General features: G+C 43.7%; 2 protein-coding genes across 11 annotated transcripts in view; one reads left to right on the top strand and one right to left on the bottom strand.

The window, feature by feature from the left end:
* tfb1m (transcription factor B1, mitochondrial) overlaps nt 1-19,139 on the bottom strand; it is a 50,096-nt gene that overhangs the window by 21,012 nt on the left and 9,945 nt on the right. For all 10 annotated transcript variants that reach the window (XR_015068280.1, XR_015068279.1, XR_015068272.1 and 7 more), the window contains exons 5-8: nt 18,937-19,088; nt 18,595-18,714; nt 915-1,042; nt 62-331 (exon numbers count right to left, since the gene is read on the bottom strand). Coding sequence is in view for 1 of the 10 variants with exons in the window: in XM_085931109.1 (XP_085787235.1) it covers nt 64-331; nt 915-1,042; nt 18,595-18,714; nt 18,937-19,088 (668 nt within the window). In the remaining 9 variants the exon portion in view is untranslated. The remainder of the gene's footprint in view (nt 1-61; nt 332-914; nt 1,043-18,594; nt 18,715-18,936; nt 19,089-19,139) is intronic.
* On the top strand, nt 8,138-8,866 carry LOC147045483 (claudin-20). The gene has a single exon (XM_085932272.1). The coding sequence runs from the start codon at nt 8,144-8,146 to the stop codon at nt 8,864-8,866; it is 723 nt and encodes a 240-aa protein (XP_085788398.1). The 5' UTR covers nt 8,138-8,143.

Below are 19,139 nucleotides of genomic sequence, written 5' to 3'. Positions count from 1 at the left end.
GGAAATGTCAAGGCTACAAGAGCGGCACTAAATTGACCTCTGTCGCACTTTATGCACTTACGATCACTTTGGTCCCTCTGGGCTCGGCGTCATTCCCTTGGTCACGGCTTTCTGCGTTCTTTCCTGCCTGGCGAGGTGTTTCAGCCGGAGCTCTTCTCGGAAGTCGAAGCCGAGCAGAAGCGGCTCCCGGGCGCACATGTCAGCGTAGATGTCAGCCAGCGCCTTAAAGTGGGGGATGGTGAGTTCGGTGGGGCGCATGGTGGGCTCCACATCTGCCTTGCACATCAGCTCCTCTGTGAAAGTGTCGCGATGAGCCTCCGGGAACAACATTCTGGCAGGAGGGAGGAGAAGCGAGGAGAAAAAGATATCTCAATGATCAGACATGATGGTGTCCATTTTTTCAAATATTAACATGAATATAATGGATAGGTACTTCATTTATAGTCATAATTATGACAAAAGGCTTAGATACAGAAAGGTGGATTCTTTTTTTTCCTGAAACGTCAGCTAAAAATTATAATGCATGGTAAAATTCTATAGCTTGTATTGGAATCCCCAATTACCTGTGAGAGAAATTCCCGTTCAAGTTGAACAAGTAAAAACAATTAAAAAAATATATATATATTTTTTTTTCACAGAGTGGGTTGATCAAGTCAATTATTTTAAACGTCCATCCTCAAAAGTCAGAAGGCTCTGGTGCATAAATGACCAGTCGGTTGCTTCCACTAACATGGCAAAGTTATATAAAATCTGACCGCCTCGTCGTTCCCGTGCCACCTCGCTGACTAATAATTGCTGCTCTCGTTCACACAGCCAGCCCCGCGCCGTTATTTGGGCCCGCTTGTTCACAAGCACGGGAGGGCTTTCATGAGATGCTTCTGCGTTTGAAGCTGACCGACAACATCGGTGCTCACCCGATTCCTCTGTAGCAGTGCTTTCTGCGGAACTGGAAAATATTCCTGACGACTTTTTCCACCAGTTTGAAAGGCTGCTGAATGCGAGGCTGAACCAGAGGGGTGAAGTGAACAACTCCGACGTCCACCTATGCACACACACACATTGCTATGTAACGTTGACCTGAGAAGACACTGCAGAAAAAGATGATGAGCAAAGTGGCAGCAGGCAGGTAGGGAGAGAAAAGCAAAAAAAGTGAATAAAGATTAACGGACAAAGGTGACAACTGAAAATAAAATGACGCAGAGTAGCCACGGAGTTGTCATAGTGACAACACCGAGCTGTGTTCGCTATTTTCCTGCACATCCAGGCTGACTCACCACTTCTTTATATTATTAATTTATGAAACGAAAAAAAAACCTGGACGACTGACAAACATTTCGGGGTATTCGATTTTTAGGTGAATTTTCAGGAAGAAGCTAAAATGCACAATAACCTTTTTCTAAGGTAAATGTTAAAATGTTGTTGCCCAAATGATGTTTTAGGCATAGCTGCTCTTTTTCATAGTCCATCCGTTCATTGATTTACATTTGAAAGATCTCACGGCCCACCAGCAAAGATAAATGTCATAAAAATAAATAATACAAATAATACAAATGCACTGAAATAATGAGAATCTCATCTCTAATTCCTCACAAATGTAATTACTCAATATGAAATCATAGCTTGTTTAGATGACGACAATGCTGATATACAGGGAGGAAGTGAAGGAAGACACAAAGTGAGGTAATAAATAATACTTATAGGACCAACTAAGTGAAATGGAATGGCTCTCGAATGTGCCATGGGTACAGCGGTTGGAAAATACTGCCCTATTACTTGCCGTGAGATGACCAAGTTAGGAGCTTACGTGAAGTCATAACCATAAATATATTAAAAATACATGTTACTGTATTGCTCACGACAAGCCTTTGCATGGAAACTGGCATTCTAGTGGATTTCAAATGTCTGCACATCCCTTTCACATGTCAGGTTTTTGTAATTTTATTCCACTAATAACGTTATGACCTTTCAAAGTCCAAGTAAAAATACACTGAAGTAATGCAGTTGCATAAGTGTGCACACCCTCATAATAACTTGGACATGGCTGTGTACAGAATTAACTACTCAACTGGTGTGAAATAGGAATCGGCAAACGGGACACATTTTAGGTGCCTCTGATTAACCCCAAATAACTTTCAGCTGTTCAACTAGCTTTTCTCGACTCAGCAGAATCTTGAAGGTTTTATGCTAACAGTAACTGCTATTTGGAACAATTCATTATTCCTTCCACTTTGCCTGAGACACCTGACAGAATATTGCCAATCATCTGTAATTGTGGAGCTTCCTGCTTAGGGAGTCCTCACTGGTGTTCGCGCTTAACAGCGAGCGAAGGTGTTGCCTCTCGATCCTTCCTGTGTCAGCCCTAAGCTGACGTGACACTGTTGAAGAAGTCGTGACAGACTCAGCGGAGTTGCTTTAGGAGCTCTGGCTTTTACCAACCAGCGCACACTCCTCCCTGCTCTCCCTCTCAACTGTCCCCGATGGCTTGTTTTCCTCTAAAGGATCATCTTACTTCATCTTCTGAGCATCAGAATGGAATCACACGAAACATCAGAAGACAATTTCATAATCCCGCATTTGGTGCCCCCTTTGTAAACAGTGTTTGACATGAATGTTATAGCTTAATGGGGGTGGCGTGGGGTAATGGTGCTAGCACACAATCCGCAATACATGTGTGTGTGCGCTTGTGTGTGTGCAAGTGTGTGTGTGTGTAGGGACCAATGACCTGGCAAGGCAGCACACAGAGGAGCTTAGCATTCGTAAGGTCCACTGACTGCGCTCTGGCTAAACACACGCATCACAAACATCAGTGGTATTAGTTATCATCATCATCATAATGCATTTCATTCCCTTTAAGGGATTTTGGGTGCTTTTCAAAGATCCATTAGAGAGGGAAACATGTATAACTTAGTAGTCCTGGATTGGAAAGAACTGGCAAGGATAGCTGAGTTTACTCCCTCCATTAGTCATGAGAACAAGCACATAGGGGTGAAATTAACATGACTTCACTGAACACCTCATGCTCCACTCAAGCTTGGAGTCTTGGATTTGGTGATTCACCCATTCTCAGCTGTCCTGGCAAGGACAAGAAAAGTGGTCTAAAGAATCGTGAGACATTCCCAAGAAGATGTTTGGATTTTCAATTGTGGCTGCATTTAGCTGTGCTGATAAACTGCAGCGCTATCTCTTATCACATCGATAGATAGGCCTGTGTTTCCTCATCGCAGCGTCAAGTGTTGTAATAGGACAACAGTGGTGGAGGCTGATTGGCTGACAGTGATGCAGAGAACACTCCAACATTTTGTATCATTCGGAATCTTGCCTGATTGTAAAAATCTCATTACTCGACTTAATTTAGATGGCTTATTGTCACATGGTGATAATAGTGACCAGGAGTGTGGCTGTCGTAACAGCGGAGAGCTTTATGAAAATAATTTTTCCACCTGTCATGCACAAAAGAGGGATTTAGCTTGACCATATAGTGAAGATCTGAATTGCAAAATGTTTCCAAGTGCTTTGGTGATGCAAGATCAGACTATACCATCTGTTCCGGGGAAGCAATAGAAACCCGTGCGTATGATTCCAGCCTGCGCTAAAATAATTAGGCCATTTATATTCGCCACGCCATGATTTAAGTGAAGAGCACAGGGGAAAAGTCAATATCGAGACGATATGGGCGGCGGCATTTCAGCCATCAGCTTGTCCGTGTCACTTTGCTATTATGATTTATGGATGGCCTTGCTACACGGCTTCACTAGGTAGACCTACGTAATATGAACCGCATCCTGCCATTAATCCTCCCCCAACGATAAACTCGGCATGCGAGGAAACTTCACTGTAAATCACACGCCGCCATATCACCTGGCCCGAAACTTTAGGTGCAATGAACCTGTTTCCGCTCCAATTTTCCCACAGGCGGAGAATATAGAAATAGTGTGAATGCAATTATCGTGTGTTGGCTTGTGCAGGCAAAAAAACGGGCGAAATGAGTTTGTTGGATAGGAATCAATACTAGTATAGTGCAAGGAAATTCTGAGCAGTTGACTTTTATCATTGAGCTAAATTGGTCACAAACACGAAAAACAAACATCGCTGTCAGTAAGCTAAACAAATGTTCTTTAGGTTCTTTAGGCAGCTCAGCTAAAATGATCCATTCTTTGTGTTCAAGTAGGCTAAGGGTCGAAATTAAAAAAAAAATGCTGAAAAAGTAACAACAGACTACAGTAAAAGCGTAAGATGATAGCAAGGATTCCTATAGTAAAGTGATTGAAGGCCAAATAAATAAATAATGGCTTTTCGTAACCCACCTGAAGTGTTAGATAGGCCCCACATCCACATCAACGCACTTGTACTTTTCTATATTTCATGTGTTTGACCTTCCCAAAGCTCAGTTGGTAGATCTTTGCTCTTTCCCACTTCCACCTATATCATAACGACTTTTCACCCGATGGTGTGATTTGTCACGAATATGGAACGTCAGAAATCCATGGGCACCAAGCACCTTGCTACCTCAACCACCAATACTTGGATGCTTACATAATAACTGGTAGTGAGGAGAAAAAAAAACAAGGGGGGCGGACTAGCTTGAAAGCTAGGACAGAATATGTGGGAGAAGATTGCACTGAGACGTTGCAGAAAAGACTTACATTAATCATGAATATACCTTAAGAAGACAACCCCCACATAAAGCCAAAATGGCAAGCTCTCAAGAAAAGAAGGCCGCAGTCCATCTGAAGTCACCTAACAGTGAACGAGGTTTTTGTAAACGCAATCATTCTGGGGCCAATGAAGGGTTTTGAACGGCAGTTCATTTTTGGTCAAGGATGCCAGGTTTTCTCTTCTTAGAATTTCAAATAAAAACCCACTAAAAACACTGGAAACAAGGCGGGAGAAAAAGGATTTGGCAACCCCGGCCACAGTCACACGGCGCATGAGAAAATGCCAAAATGTAACAGCTCGCAGCAACTTTTTTTTAAATATATATATTTGGGGAAGGCAACAACTAAGTTCATAAAATTTCAATTATGAACTATGAACAGAACAAATTCATTTCGAAATGTGTGAACTGAACTTTGAACTGGTTTGTGTAGATAATGAACATTCCCAACACTCATTTAATATACCGTAATTTGCGAACTATAAGGCGCAGCTAAAAACCTAAAATTTTCTCAAAAGCCGACAGTGCACCTTATAGTCCGATGCGCCTTATATATGGACCAAATTCCTAAATTTAAACTAGCCCGAAGCATTGTGTCATAAATCATAAATCATAAGTGGCTCGCTGAAGACTATGAATCATGAATCAAAAGACTATGGATCATTATTTTGTGATTATAAAATAATTTGTGAACTTCAATCTGAAGTTGAAATAAAAAATATAAAATGGAGAATGATTTGATTTGGATTAAAAATCTGACATGATACATTAATGGCGCGCCTTATAGTCCGGTGCGCCTTATATAAGGACACCGTTTTAAAATGGACCGTTCATTGAAGGCGCGCTTTATAGTCCGGAAAATACGTGACGTCTGATGTTGCTTGCGGGCATTTGGAGAGGAAGGGCTTTGGCTTCCTGTACAAGCAGCCCAGCGTACTTCCCTTGGAACGGCCTCGGGCAAGCACGAGGACATCAGACCTACCCCATCCACCCACTCCTTTCCTCACGCGACTGACTTGCTCCAGACGTTTCATGGCTTGTTTAAACCTTTTGGGTGTCACTCTTAATAGTGTACAAGATTTGTAACCTCAACTAACAAATTGTCGCATCCTCATATTTGACAGCTTCACACCTGGTAAAAACTTCCATGCTCCGCGATCAGCGACATACATAACAGCAATCACATAACACCTTTGCGCCTTAGCTGTCAACGAGCACGGGAACCAATTACACGAGGGGACACATAAAGGAGGGAAAACGCTAATTGAACGATAAAAGACCCCGATGCGGGTCACGCAATAGCGTGACTGGTCGGTTTGTGCTGCGGAAAGACAGGAGAGCTCTGCTGTGAGGTGATAAAGAAAAGAGGGGCACCACGCTTTTAATAGCCTGTGAAATCTTCACACATGGCAGAGTGGCACATCTGCACTACCCCACGGTATGTCAACTGCATTTTGCGCTTTCTCTCCTCGCACCTTTCCTTTTCTAACCTAGTTATTTATTTATTATATTCCCCATGGAGCAACGCCAGTATCAGCACTTAGGATCTCATCAGTTACAAGGAGACGGGTCACACACGAGCATGTCTGAAGAAAAGTGGAAAGATTCTATTTCCGGGGGGGAGCTGCGGTAGCATAGAGCTAACATCCTAGTTGAGATTTTGGAAGCACATTTGAAATGAATTCTTAAGTCTCTTCAGGGGAACTGGAGAAATGATTTTCTCCATACACAAAAACAGATCAATAGATGAACAGATCAAAAGCAACCAACCGATTTAAAAGGAGAGGTTGCAGCTTGCAATGGTTGGTGCCTGCAGCATTAGGTTGGAGTTGGCGTTTACTGATATGGCCATCAAGCACAATACAAAGAAAACAAAGCATATCGGTACACCGGTCATGTTTGTGTGCACCTACAATTTGTCCTCGTTGTCATTCAAGAATTCAGAATGTCCTTGTCAGGCGGCTCCCCTCTTGTATGCCTTCTACTGAAGAGATAAGCAGACACGTACGGGGAGCAGCTGGGAGGTTAAGTCCCCCACTGACTGATTCCTGATGGAGATGATTCCCTGGGGGAGCTTCATTTTTTTTTCATTTATGTGTTTCAATGCTCTGCAATGAATGCAAAACAACAGCCATTAGGAAACAGATGACCAGTCAAGGTAAAAAATTATAAAGCTCTTTAACTTTGGTTCATTTTACACTGGCGTCCAATTCATTTTATACTGGCGTCCAATCACCAACCACTTCATTCACAAGAGCTGCATCCAGTGATGCACACAACCACAATATTCCTCACTGACTGACTCACGACGGAATATTTGCAAAGAAAATTTGCAAAATATTCGCATCTATATAAATACATGAATATCATAAAGAGGGGGGTTACAGTTTGGAGAATGTTAAACTTGTGAACATTTGATTGACGGGCAGCGCACGCAGTTGGGAGCACACACAAAGTACATCACACTGACAGACGCGCACACACCGGGGAGGAGAGAGCGAAAGAGAGGAAAGAAGAGTGGGGCGGGCGTCGAGTGTGGGGGAGCGATCGAGAAGAGAGAGAGTGAGAGAGAGAGAGAGAGAGAGAGAGAGAGAGAGAGAGAGCGCCGGAGCACCGCGGCTCTCTCTTCCTAGCAGGCTTCTGTCCAGCCTGTGTGGTCCGTCGGGGCTGGGGTGTGCTCTCCTCCGCTGTTGCTAAGGAGATGGACGTCGCGAACGGAGCTGAGGTCCGGGCTGAGCTGTCCACATCGCCTCCTCCTAGTCGTTCAGCGCGTAACGCGTGTATGTGTGTTTACCGGAATCATCGCCAACAACGTGACGCGCCAGTGGCACCTCTGCAGCAGCAGCAGCCAGGGTAAGACCGATCGTTTCATGGGGACGGAAAAGGAAAGAAGAAGGCGATCATCAACCGTTAGGGGCAGAGACAATTTCCTTAATTCTGTTCAAAAATATTTTACACTGGATTAAGTCGAGTGAGAAAGTTGTCTGTAACTTGTTTACCAAATGGAATGTTTTTTTTTCTTTCAAAAAGGGTTGGTAAAAAGCGCTCACATTTTAGCGCTATTAAAGCCATTTAATGAGTGTTAAGGTATGGACGGGCACTGCAGCTTTAAGTCTACATAGGCATTGAGCGTTGCAAATAGCACAAAGTCATTTCTCCCTCTCTGGTATCAGCACGGTGGAAGGCACGGGAGAGGACATAGAAAATGCACACATGCACAATACGTCCCTTTAGTTTTGCTTACCTAGGGTCAGGCACAGTCAGCTCTTATTGCTGGTTCTTTGTTTGCAGCCAGTAAAGTGCGTCTGTGTCGAGCTGAATGAGGCGAGAGAGGAGGCAGTGCGAGGCAGTCACTCTGTCTCTTTTCTCATTTGTGTCTCTGTGCTTCAGACCAACGGAGCTGCAGCCCAGGAGCTGAAGAAGCAAAGGTTTGACCGGCAGCCGCTTGACGAATGCTACCTGGCCGAGGCTTAGGCTCGACAACGGAGCATGGCGTCCACAGGCATGCAGATATTTGGATTTGTGCTGGCGCTTTTGGGCATCATGGGCGCCATGGTGGCCACATTGCTGCCCAACTGGAAGGTGAGCGCCGACGTGGGCTCCAACATCATCACGGCCATCTCCCAGATGCAGGGACTGTGGATGGACTGCACATGGTACAGCACCGGAATGTTCAGCTGCACGCTCAAGTATTCCGTGCTTTCGCTTCCGGCGTACTTGCAGACTGCGCGCACCACCATGGTGCTGTGCTGCGTACTGGCGGCCATGGGGCTCTGCCTGGCTTCCCTGGGACTCAAGTGTACGCGGTGGGGAGGGGGGCGGCGCTCCAAGCGGCACGCGGCCATCGCCAGCGGCGGTTGCTTCGTCGCCGCCGGCTTTCTGTGCCTGGTGCCTGCTTCCTGGTTTACCAATGAGGTCATCACCAACTTCCTGGACTCTACCGTGCCCGAGAGCAATAAGTTTGAGCCCGGGGGCGCCGTGTATGTGGCCTTCGTTTCCGCCGGGTTCCTCCTAATGGGGGGCTCTATCTTCTGCGTGTCCTGCTCGGGGAAAAGGCACGGACCCCAGGACTTGGTCCTGCTCCCCCCGCCTGACAAATTGCTACTGCAGCAACAGCAGCAACAGCTGCTCCAACAAGAGCTCCAGCATCAGTATTGCTCTCTCTCCCCGCTGGACAATAAGACTGGCTACAGCCTGCAGGACTATGTGTAGGTAAGCTTACAGGCCGAGGGGGAGGAGTGGACGAGTGCGCCATACAGGTGGGAAAATATGAGCTGCTCTTGTGTCTTGCTCCTGTCTTTCTTCTGTTTTGCAAGCACAAGCAGTGGTTTTAATCTCCCAGCAGCACCTTGGAACAAACACACCGAAGGCGTCAGGAGCACGGATGAGGTGCTGCACAATCCGAGGGGCGGCCGCTAACCAAATGCAAGCTCATCGGTAAATGACTGGGAGCGTTCCCTGGGGAGCGGATTAAGCAAATAGGAAGGATGGTGACGCCCTCCCCGCCAAAGGTTTGAATCAAAAGTAAAAAAAAAAAAGCAATCACTTAGCTGCTATTTACAATCTTTTGGAGCGCTTTCAATTGAAAACAAATACAATAGCTGGACGTCCTTTCATATGTAGGCCATATTTTTGTTTGCTGTTCCAGTAACTTTGATGTCTTGCCGCTAAGCATGCCGTGTGGAGCCTGTCCTGTGTTTTAAGACAGCGGGGATGGTTCGGTAGAAGTCCGTGATATAGCCACACAATATGCCTGTGCCTGAAAAAGCTGTCGAGACATTAGAGGAGGAGGAGACGTGGGCTGCTGGGCAGGTTTTGAGTAAATGCAGACAAACAGATGCTTGCTCTCCTCCTCTCGGCAGGTGGAAATGTGAGAGAGACGTAGAGGGGCATAAGGCAAAAAAAAAAAAAAAGATGGAATCTTTGAGCAAACCATGTGGGAGTGAGCGGTTATCATATCGCCATCCTGAAAGCACCCCGTCGCTAAGCTGCCAATTCTGGCCAAAGTAACCATTTCTGGCACACCGGCGCCCCATTAGACATGCACTACTCCCCCACATACTTGTGTGTCCTTACAGACACAGCCAACACACACACTCATGCTGATTTTTGCATGTTTTCATCCTGCTATCCTCCTTCACGCTACCATGGAAACCAAATTATTGTCTGAGGGGCCGGTGCTTGTCAGCCAAGTGATTTGTTTGTGGTAGGACATCTCTTGTTTTTTTTTTTTTTTTGCTTCTTCCCATTGTTCCATAAGCTTCAATCAGAGCCTCTGTGTACACGACTTAGTCTAATCCCCTTTATTAGCCAGCGAGAAGAGCCAGCGTCCATGTTGAATTGTTTAGGGGTTTTTTTTTCTAGATGCATTTCGTGGCTGGAGTGGTATAGAGGCAAATGTGAAGCCTCTCGAGTCACGGTCGAACGGCTCGCTATGAGGCTGGCAGGCAGTAACAAAAGGTTGGAGTCGTTCTCCATATGTGACTTGTTTTCCAAATGTGTCAGAATGGAGGGTGCACCTGCAGAAGGTCTCTGTTTCTTAAACAGGAGCCATTTGACGGCTATAGCCGTCCTCCCTACCACACACATGCAAACACGTATCCTCTGTCCCGCTTCCGTCACACGTCACATGGATGCGATAGTTGACGGCAGAACTCTTGATGCATGTTGAAAGCATGAGCCAACACACACACATACGCTTCACCTACTCAAATGTCAGAGGCACTGTTGCGCTTTCACACTTTGCTGTCCCAGTGTGCGTGTATTCTTTTTCTCGAGGAGGAGTGGGGAAATATTGGAAATTATAACGGAGACAGGTTTTGGCAGTGATGCGCAGGACCGCACAGTTTCCTCCTGCTTTCTCATAAACACTCAGCTTTCTGTGGAGGGAGCAGATGGCTAAGCCCAGCTCGCCACCTGCAGGCCGCTGCCGGCACACCGCGAGGCATCACTACAGGCTTCATCTCCAGCCCTGGCAGCACTCTGCGACCAGGTTTCTACGCCATCTTGCCCCAGCATCTATAACAGAGCTGGCTTGCTGACAATAACTCAGTGCCCTGGCACTAGAAGCAATGCAATAAACAAAATAAAACGCGAAGAATGTGCCATATCATGAAGTAATACTAACGTTGTTTGCGTTTCAAGAATGTGCCAAATACTGTAGTCTCATGATGACATTTTATGACTATCCGGAATGGTTTATCTTTATTTTTCTAATGCGTTCTTTGTATATGAATTGTACATTAGCGAATGTTTTATGGATTTATTCTGCCAGACTAAGTCTCAAGTCAACTAGATGCTTGTGTGCAGTCCAGGGCGGCTTTTGAGGGTTATTTGAAATCCTCTTTATTTCTGATTTCCCAAAGCACAGTAAGATTCGCTAAGCATGAGTGTGGGGGGGGACATGAGTGTGGTATTTTCTAAACCGATGTATTCATTTAGGAGTGTTCAAGAGGTCGATGGCAGCTGTACACAAGTATCTACGTGTTTGTTTATGCTGAGGGACTTGGAATTCTCTCCGATTGTTCCAAAAGAAGATATAATACCATGATCATACCATATCTTCTTTATAAGAAGAGTACGCCAATGCACCTTTTTTGTGTTACTATTTTGAGAGTAGTTTTTTTCCAATGGTTGAGCATTTCAAGCTCCCTGCACCAGTACAAACACTACGCAAGTGGCACTCTGGGGGGGAAAAAAAAAAAAAAGGGGGGGGGGGGGTGACGTCTGAGCGCTCCGGCAGGGAGTTACGAGCGAGAGGTTCCTCTTTTTTGTGTGTCTGTGCAGCTTGATATCAGCACGCAATTGCATTAGCTTAGAAATGGGCCCGAGTGCAAAGTGGTCCTATGAATTTAAAAAGTTACAAATGTGCATAGAAACTGTACCGATGCATTGATTTATCTTTTTGATAAACTGCAGCTTATTTTTGTGGATGCTTTAGCACTTCTTACTTTGCCAGAGCATAATTGTGACGAGCAGCTCACAGGTTGTGTGAAACAGTTGTCTCAATGTGCTTGTGCAAGTAGTTCTATTTTGTACTAATAAAACTATTTTATGAAAGCAACACGCCTGTTGGTGGGTGGTCTGTTACTATGTGCACGGCCAATAAGGGTGAAGTATTGTATGCCTGGCCAAATGTACAGATTGTCGGATGGTACCGGTTGTGCTGAGTGCAGCCGGCCAGTCAGGCTGCTCTTACGCAGCGCAGCACCCTGGGGAGCGGCGGCATCGGTTTGACTGTATGCATCCATAATACATCGCCATGTGCAAATGGCTTTTGATAAAAAAAGAATTCTACTCGGAATGTCGCACCCAAGCTCACTGAGCGTTTCCTCACCGAGATGACAGCATGAATAATAACCTTGCATGGATTTAAAGGCAGCTGGGGAGATGAATTTTGTATTTGTCCTATCTATGTAAAGAGCATTTGACAAGGTGCTGCAACTGGAGATTATTAAAATAATTGATTATTCTGGTGATCAATGAATCGGATAAAAAAAAAATTACTTGTATCTCTTTATTTAAAAAAAAAAAGGACATCATTTAAGATTAATAGTACAAAAAAAATAATATTTTTGATTCAGTTAATGCTCTGGTCCGTAACATGTTGGAAAAATTCCAAATTCCAATCATTGTATTTTGATTCAACATTAAGATAATCAGCTTCTTTTTATGAAGAATGACAGAGATTGGTGAATATTTCCTGTTGACAAGCTGAAATTCTGAGGATATGGACAATTCAAAAAGTTGTCTAACCAAACGATTATCAAAAATCATTATTGATCAATTTAATAATCAATTAATTGACACACCTCTAAACTAAAATTCCTTACAACAATATATATTTTTAAAAGCCTGTATGAATGGTAGGAAAATTACAAACAACTAGCCTTTTATTACAATTGATCAGAGCAAGAGCAGCATCAAAGTGAGAGGAATTTCCTGAAACCAACACAGAATATTCATAGCTCTCTCACATTCTCCCACTCCTTGTGGTTATGCAACACGAGTGCAGCTCAAATAGCTGCTCCTCTCGTGGGGAAAACACGAATAAGATCTGCTCCTCTGTGTATTTAACCTACATTCTCCATCAAAGACTCCCACCTTGAATCGCCACAATGACAGATCTGAACATGAACTTAGACGAGGGGGTAGCGAAAGCTAGACACTCGTGAGCGGTGGCCTCTCTTTTGAACCTACACTATTTGTTTGCCTTCTTGATCTACAAATACCCTTTGAGATTATGTAGACCAACAGAAAGCGCAGAGGCAAAGATAGCACAATCCACCATTCAGGCTGGCAAGGATGAGAAAGACATTCATCCGCGTGTCCATTTAACAGTGCAATGGTCAAAATACACTCGAAAGATGAAGTAAATAGCCTTCGTGTGTCACCGCACTTAATGTGCCGCTCTTTGTTTTGGGCTGATGCTCTGCTTGCTAATGATCATATTAGAGATATAATGTTCTTATCAATGCCAGGGGAAGGAGGGGGGTGGGGGGGTGACCTTCCTTTGTTTGGAGCTACTCCTGGCCCCAGTGCACATGCAAAGCTGGGGAACCATGGCAGCGACCTTGACAACACAGTAAACTGCTGAGGAAGGCAGTAAAAGCTACGGGGATGACAAAGGGACTACGTGTAAGAAAACAATACACTGTGACACTTCCAGAGGAGACTCTTCAATATTTCAGCACAGGGCAACACGTGTGGCTGGAAGGATTTGGTAGCCAGGCGACGCTAAATGGATACAAATTGTTGATGCTTTGGCTCAATCTCTGTGGTTTGTGTTCTGGTTCTAATATGGAAATGGATTTAAGAAGGACGACTATGCCGCACAAATCAAGACTATACGTTTGCTGCACGTCGTATGGCAACATCACTCCTGAGGTTTTGAACTGTGTGATGCCAACTTTAAAACACCATTTTGCTAAGTGCTGCATTCTGTTTCAGGTGATACGGTTGGAGGAGGAGAACGGTATTTTTTTTTTTTTTTTTTTACCATCTAACAAGACCAAAGCCTCAGGCGTTTAATGTGCTGGCACAGGTCCCTGAAAATAACTTTCCCCGATCCTCTTGATACCACGTTTGACCCGTTTTACGAGGCAGTTGGAGGCCAGGATGAATTGCGGTGGCCGTGGAGCGTGTGCACGGTAGGCGGTGAGAAAAGCGTGCTGTCCCACCGAATAACTTTGCGCTCTTGCTCTTTAAGCCAGAGCTGGGCAACATCAGGTCACAGCAAAGGTATCCATCACTGTGTCTGCCACTACATTGTTTCACCCTCCTGAATTTAAGAGATAATAAATACTAGGTTGGAATACGTGCTAACGGCATAGCTGGGAGGGAAACCAAAATATAACTGAACTGAATGCATCTGCATCCTCCCTGGACAGTCACCAGCTCTAATGGATGTTCAATGCGGCATTAACAAATTCAATTTAGGCTCAGTTCATCTGGCCCGTGGTCTTAGCTGATGACTGTGTACAAGGCGAACATCTGTAGGGCTTTCCGCCTGCGAGGCTCAGTTAGCTGGCTTGAGCCGCCCAGTGCAACCATTACTCAAGACCGGGCTGACGACCAGCCCAGACAGGCCACCATCTGTCGGAGGTATGCCTCCATCTCCAATCTGATCCATCTTGTCATGAGGCGGCCTTTTGGCTGATTCTGCAAATGAGGCTTAGCCATGTGGGTAATTTTCCTTACTCATTTGTAATGAGCAAATGTAGGTCGTCTTTAGAATGTAATTGTATAAAATTAGGAAAGTATTTCCAAAGGGTGAAAAAAAAAACGTATTACACAAAACTTTCTTACTTAGGACATAATGCGCGGAGGCTATAAGTTATGACTGTCTCAGACTTGAACAATTTTAAAGATTTAAGGCCTCACAAAGTTTGATATATCAGGCAATAATGTTCAAACTCCCAATGGTTGTAAAGCACATGTAAAAATCTGCTCTCTGCTCTCTTCGACTGTTTCCTCCACAAAATGTTCAAATAAGGCCCCATTTGCACTGTTGTTATAAATGTTGTCTTTGGATTTTAAATTCACCAGTTTGCATGTAAATACATACCTCACCACCCCTATTTTTAATTATTGGGGAACAACTGTGGAGACCTCCCGAAGAGCTTATGGAGGCATGTTGCGCGTGATGAAGCATCTACTGCATGTCTTATACTGCCACTTGTCACAGTCTGAAGCTGACTGAAACATATTCTGCTCATGAACACAGGTACATTCTTTGCCAATTCGCTCATTTCTATGTAAAGGGGGCTGTGGAAATTAATCTGGATGGCTCCGTATAGACGTACCGATGGCTTGATGGGTTCCTCTTGACCCATGACCAGAATATAAATGAGAAATTATTATGATTACAAAAGCAAGTAGACACCAACACTGTGTGTATTTTGTGTATGTGTCTGCACTCGCAAGGGATACTGTCATGAATAGTAAAATGTTTATAATTGCATAAATATCAAACAAGATGGCGGCAAAGCACTTTTTACGATTAAAACGAAGCTCCTCCCCTCAGTTCAACGTAGAAGATGGCTAAAATGGTTCAAATAAAGAAAGCAACGTGGACAAAAATGGCCAGCAAGCTTAACACCCAGAGATTTAACTGAACAGATTCAAAGATCAGACTGTGAGAATGCATCAGAGGAGTGTGAATAAAAAAAAGAGAAAAAACAGGAAAGGGGGGCTCAGGTGTGATCTGCCTCGGGTGTATGCCGCGAGGGAAAATCGACCAATCGCGACTCTCCGAAACCCTCAAGGGCAATCTCAGTCACTCAACAAGACGCAAGCAGCTGGGGTCAAGGAGAACAAGGCTGAAGGATAAAATAGGGAGGACTATCATACCCTCTTATCTCAAAATTGGCAAGTGCTCATGCAAAGAGGAATCAACAATTGCATCCTCATTACATTGTTGGCTTCATATCCAACCACTCCATCAACCTTTGAGTGGACGCTAGAAAGCTCCATTGCTTTTTGGTGAGTGCACAATATCAAACCACTTTGAAATATTTCATAATTCACTGAATTGCCATATGTACAGTGTCGTCGCACCTGCTTACTAGCTGAGAATCGTCATTGGCAACACAAACTATGGCAGAGAGTGGGCATTTAAAAGCCACCCCCCCCCCCTCAGGTGAGAACCACCACAATATTTTACAGCTCTCGTATTTAATCTCATTTGTGTTTCATTGTACAGGTAATGTTACTATTGCCAGTTCGTATAAATTATTCACCAGTCCGTTTAAGGATAGCCTCAATTGCCAGGCCTACTACAGCAGAACCATGAGACTCAGATTCAGGCATGCCAAGAGCGCACAATAACAAATACCTCTTGTGTGTCAATTTGAGCAAATCCCTCATCATTAACACAATAGTGAGCCCACAGCTTCAGAGGCAAAGAGATAATGCCAACAATTAGACCAGTGAGCCGATTTATTGGCTATAGGTGTGCGGCACACATTCAGCTAAGTGGATATTCTTCAATTTTATAACAGAAGAATTGGCTTGGATACATATGATTTTTTTGGCTCACCCAAAGATTATAATTTGTTATTTACAAATATAGCTTTGTTCATCTCAATCAATTCATCAAATTGTCAGTAAATTTAGATGACATTATCATTATTTGAGTAATTCTGGCGGCCCAAAAAAAAGGTTGGGAAACATCGTGCTAAAGGACGTATATTGCAGTTTAAACATTCTTGGAACGTGAAGGCATTCATCAGTGCATATGTGTTTGAAAATTAATTCTCATGAGTAAGCTGGAATGTTTTGCTTGCTAAGCATTGGTCTACTTTTTTGCATAATGCTCCCATCTACAAGCTCCACACAACAGCAACAACATATTTCCTGCTCCAACCTTTAAAAAAATCACAATAATAATTTTCCTAACAGGAAATTTACTTTAACCATTTTGTCAGCCTTTTCGTTGTATAAAATATGCATCGTGTTCAAGCCATGTCAGACTTTCTATTATTTCCTTTCCTTATCATATTGTCAAACAATATAATGTGTTTGGAATGATGCAGAAAAAAAGTTACTTTCACTCAAGCAATTGGCAAAAAGCAACCGACCAGTGAGATTATTTTGAGATTTTACAAGAAAAACTAATTTCACTGCTCACCGAAAATAATACATGAGTCCAAAAGAAAATGAGCTTTTTAAGATATACCACAAGAGGTACACCTACAGACAGACAAAAATCCTGGAATACAACTCTTCATTTTGAAAAATTATTTTTGAAGCGAGGAAGAACCTTTTTTATTTTTCTGTTTCTGCATTACTGTGCTCCAGTGCACAAGCAGGGTACATAAAGACATGCTTGGATGAGTTCTGTGGAAGAACTTGACCTCAACCTCCTCCTCATCAAACACCTCTGATATGAACTACCACAAAGATTGCGAGCCAGGCCCTGCCAGTCACCCGACATCGGTGACCTCTGACCTCACCAATGTTCTTCTGGACAGAGTAGAGTACCAACAAACACACTGTGAAGCTGAGAAGGAGCAGGTCTTCACTCCATTTATAGTGTCTAGGGCGTACACACGCATTAACTCACTCCGAGCGTCGTGATCTTTTGTAGGGCACAAGCAGCAGGGGGTTTGCTCATCAAACCACCATCATCTTTCCTAATGATATCATTCCCACCAAGTGCCCATTAAAACATTTAGAGCGGGAAAAATGGCTTGTGTGGGGATGTCGGAGGTGCTGAATCTGCAGTGTTATCCCTCTGTAATCATGTTTGTTTGTATTCTACGTATGTGTGCATGTTTGTGTACATTTACAGCAAGATTCAAAGTAAGGTGCTAAGTGGCCACTGACTGTGATGAAATAATTATCGGGAGCCATCTCTTCTAAGAGAATGAAAAATCGGCCCTGGTCCAATTAACAACATTTCTGAATAATTTATTTATCAAGAGTGGGTCCTAAAGATCCACAGTATCTTCAAGGGACCAAAAGACCATTCGTGACGTCAACTTTATACCTGTCCTTTAATCCGGAGACTGAAAAAAAACATGGTTCTATTTGTACCAGGTAGTAAGGAACCTTCCGAGTCATCCTGCCTATTATATATATATATATATATATATATATATATATATATATATATATATATATATATATATATATATATATATATATATTTTTTTTTTTTTTTTTTTTTGATGAAAGCAAAGTTTTCCCTCTTGTCTTACTATAAATCCTGACCCTGGAAAATGAAGCAAAAACATCATGCATTCCCATGTTATGCAAGCACTCCAATCTTTTTTCCATGGCTGATCCACGCACAGGCTAAAAGACAGAGGCAGAAAATGGGGCCTAAAAAAGAACTTGGGCCTCATTACGAGACGCAGTAGCGTTAGGGTGCCACATCTCAAATACCCACCAGGCATCATTATGTCCCAGAAATGGTCCAAAGACAGAACAGAGACAAAAGTGATTCAACACAGTCCTAATGAAGGCTTGAAGCAAGAAGGGTGAAGAAGGGATGAGTGATGGTGATATGACAAGGGACTTGCGATGACAACACGGGTCCAGATGAAGAAGGCCACACATTTAAAATTGAGGTCCCGCAATTGTCCTCCAGGAAGAAGCATGATAAAATAACAACACGTCCATCTGGCGTTGATGACCTTGCAGCCATAATTTTACAACCGAGTGAAATAAACATGGAACTTTTGAAAAATAAAACAAATAAATAAATCAAATGTGTTCTGAAAGATGAAATGCTATTTCAGCAACACGCCCCTGAGGAGGCATGTGTGGATTTTCTACGCTTAAGCAAACACATCAGATGATGATTATTGAGGGGGCAGCACTCATGACTCCATGGAGATTACTAAACACACTGCCTCAGTAAGAAAATAGAAACGATTTTGCGCTTGGTTTGACACTGCACCGAAAGCAAAGAAGAGCCAATTTGAAACTCCTACCTCCGGTTTGGGGACGAAGGCCTTTCCGGGGATGGTGAAACGGTGGTGGACGGTGCAGAGATACTGAGCCATGATGGACAGACGGCTCCTCTGTTTGCTCTTTGTGCTGGCTATCAACCTCTGGTTGGAGAAGACAACAACACAAGATACATGTTTGAGAAGACACATTTCTTAGTCATTGGCATAGTAACCAGACAAATTTTGGAAAGGAAATATAGTTTAGTCACACAATCAGGGTCCAATTGTTTTTTGTTGTAATTTTGGTTAGTTGAGGAATTTATTGTGACTGCTTGGGACCTCCAATATACATATAGTTGCTACTTATTCACACATTTGCCACACCTCTGCGACCTCCCTCTGGAAGGTCAGAGTAAGCTGGGTACGCCCAAAGGCAAAAGGCCCGGTTCTGTTGGCTATGTTTTCCAGCCAGTTGATGATGAGGGGGGTGGAAACATTGAAGGGTAGATTGCCTATGATGTGAAGATTTGGTGGCTCTGCGGAACGCACACACACACACATTAGGGCTTACATTAGGCAGGTAACAT

This window comes from Syngnathus leptorhynchus, chromosome 15 (genome assembly GCF_054491065.1).
Source record: "Syngnathus leptorhynchus isolate UIUO chromosome 15, UIUO_Slep, whole genome shotgun sequence".
Classification (NCBI taxonomy): Eukaryota; Metazoa; Chordata; class Actinopteri; order Syngnathiformes; family Syngnathidae; genus Syngnathus; species Syngnathus leptorhynchus.
The sequence above is the reverse complement of the archived record's forward strand: the minus strand, read 5'-3'. Positions and strand labels throughout refer to the sequence as shown.

Excerpts from the sequence above, each read along its gene's own strand:
- LOC147045483 (XM_085932272.1), top strand. The coding sequence starts at position 8,144 with ATGGCGTCCACAGGCATGCAGATATTTGGATTTGTGCTGGCGCTTTTG.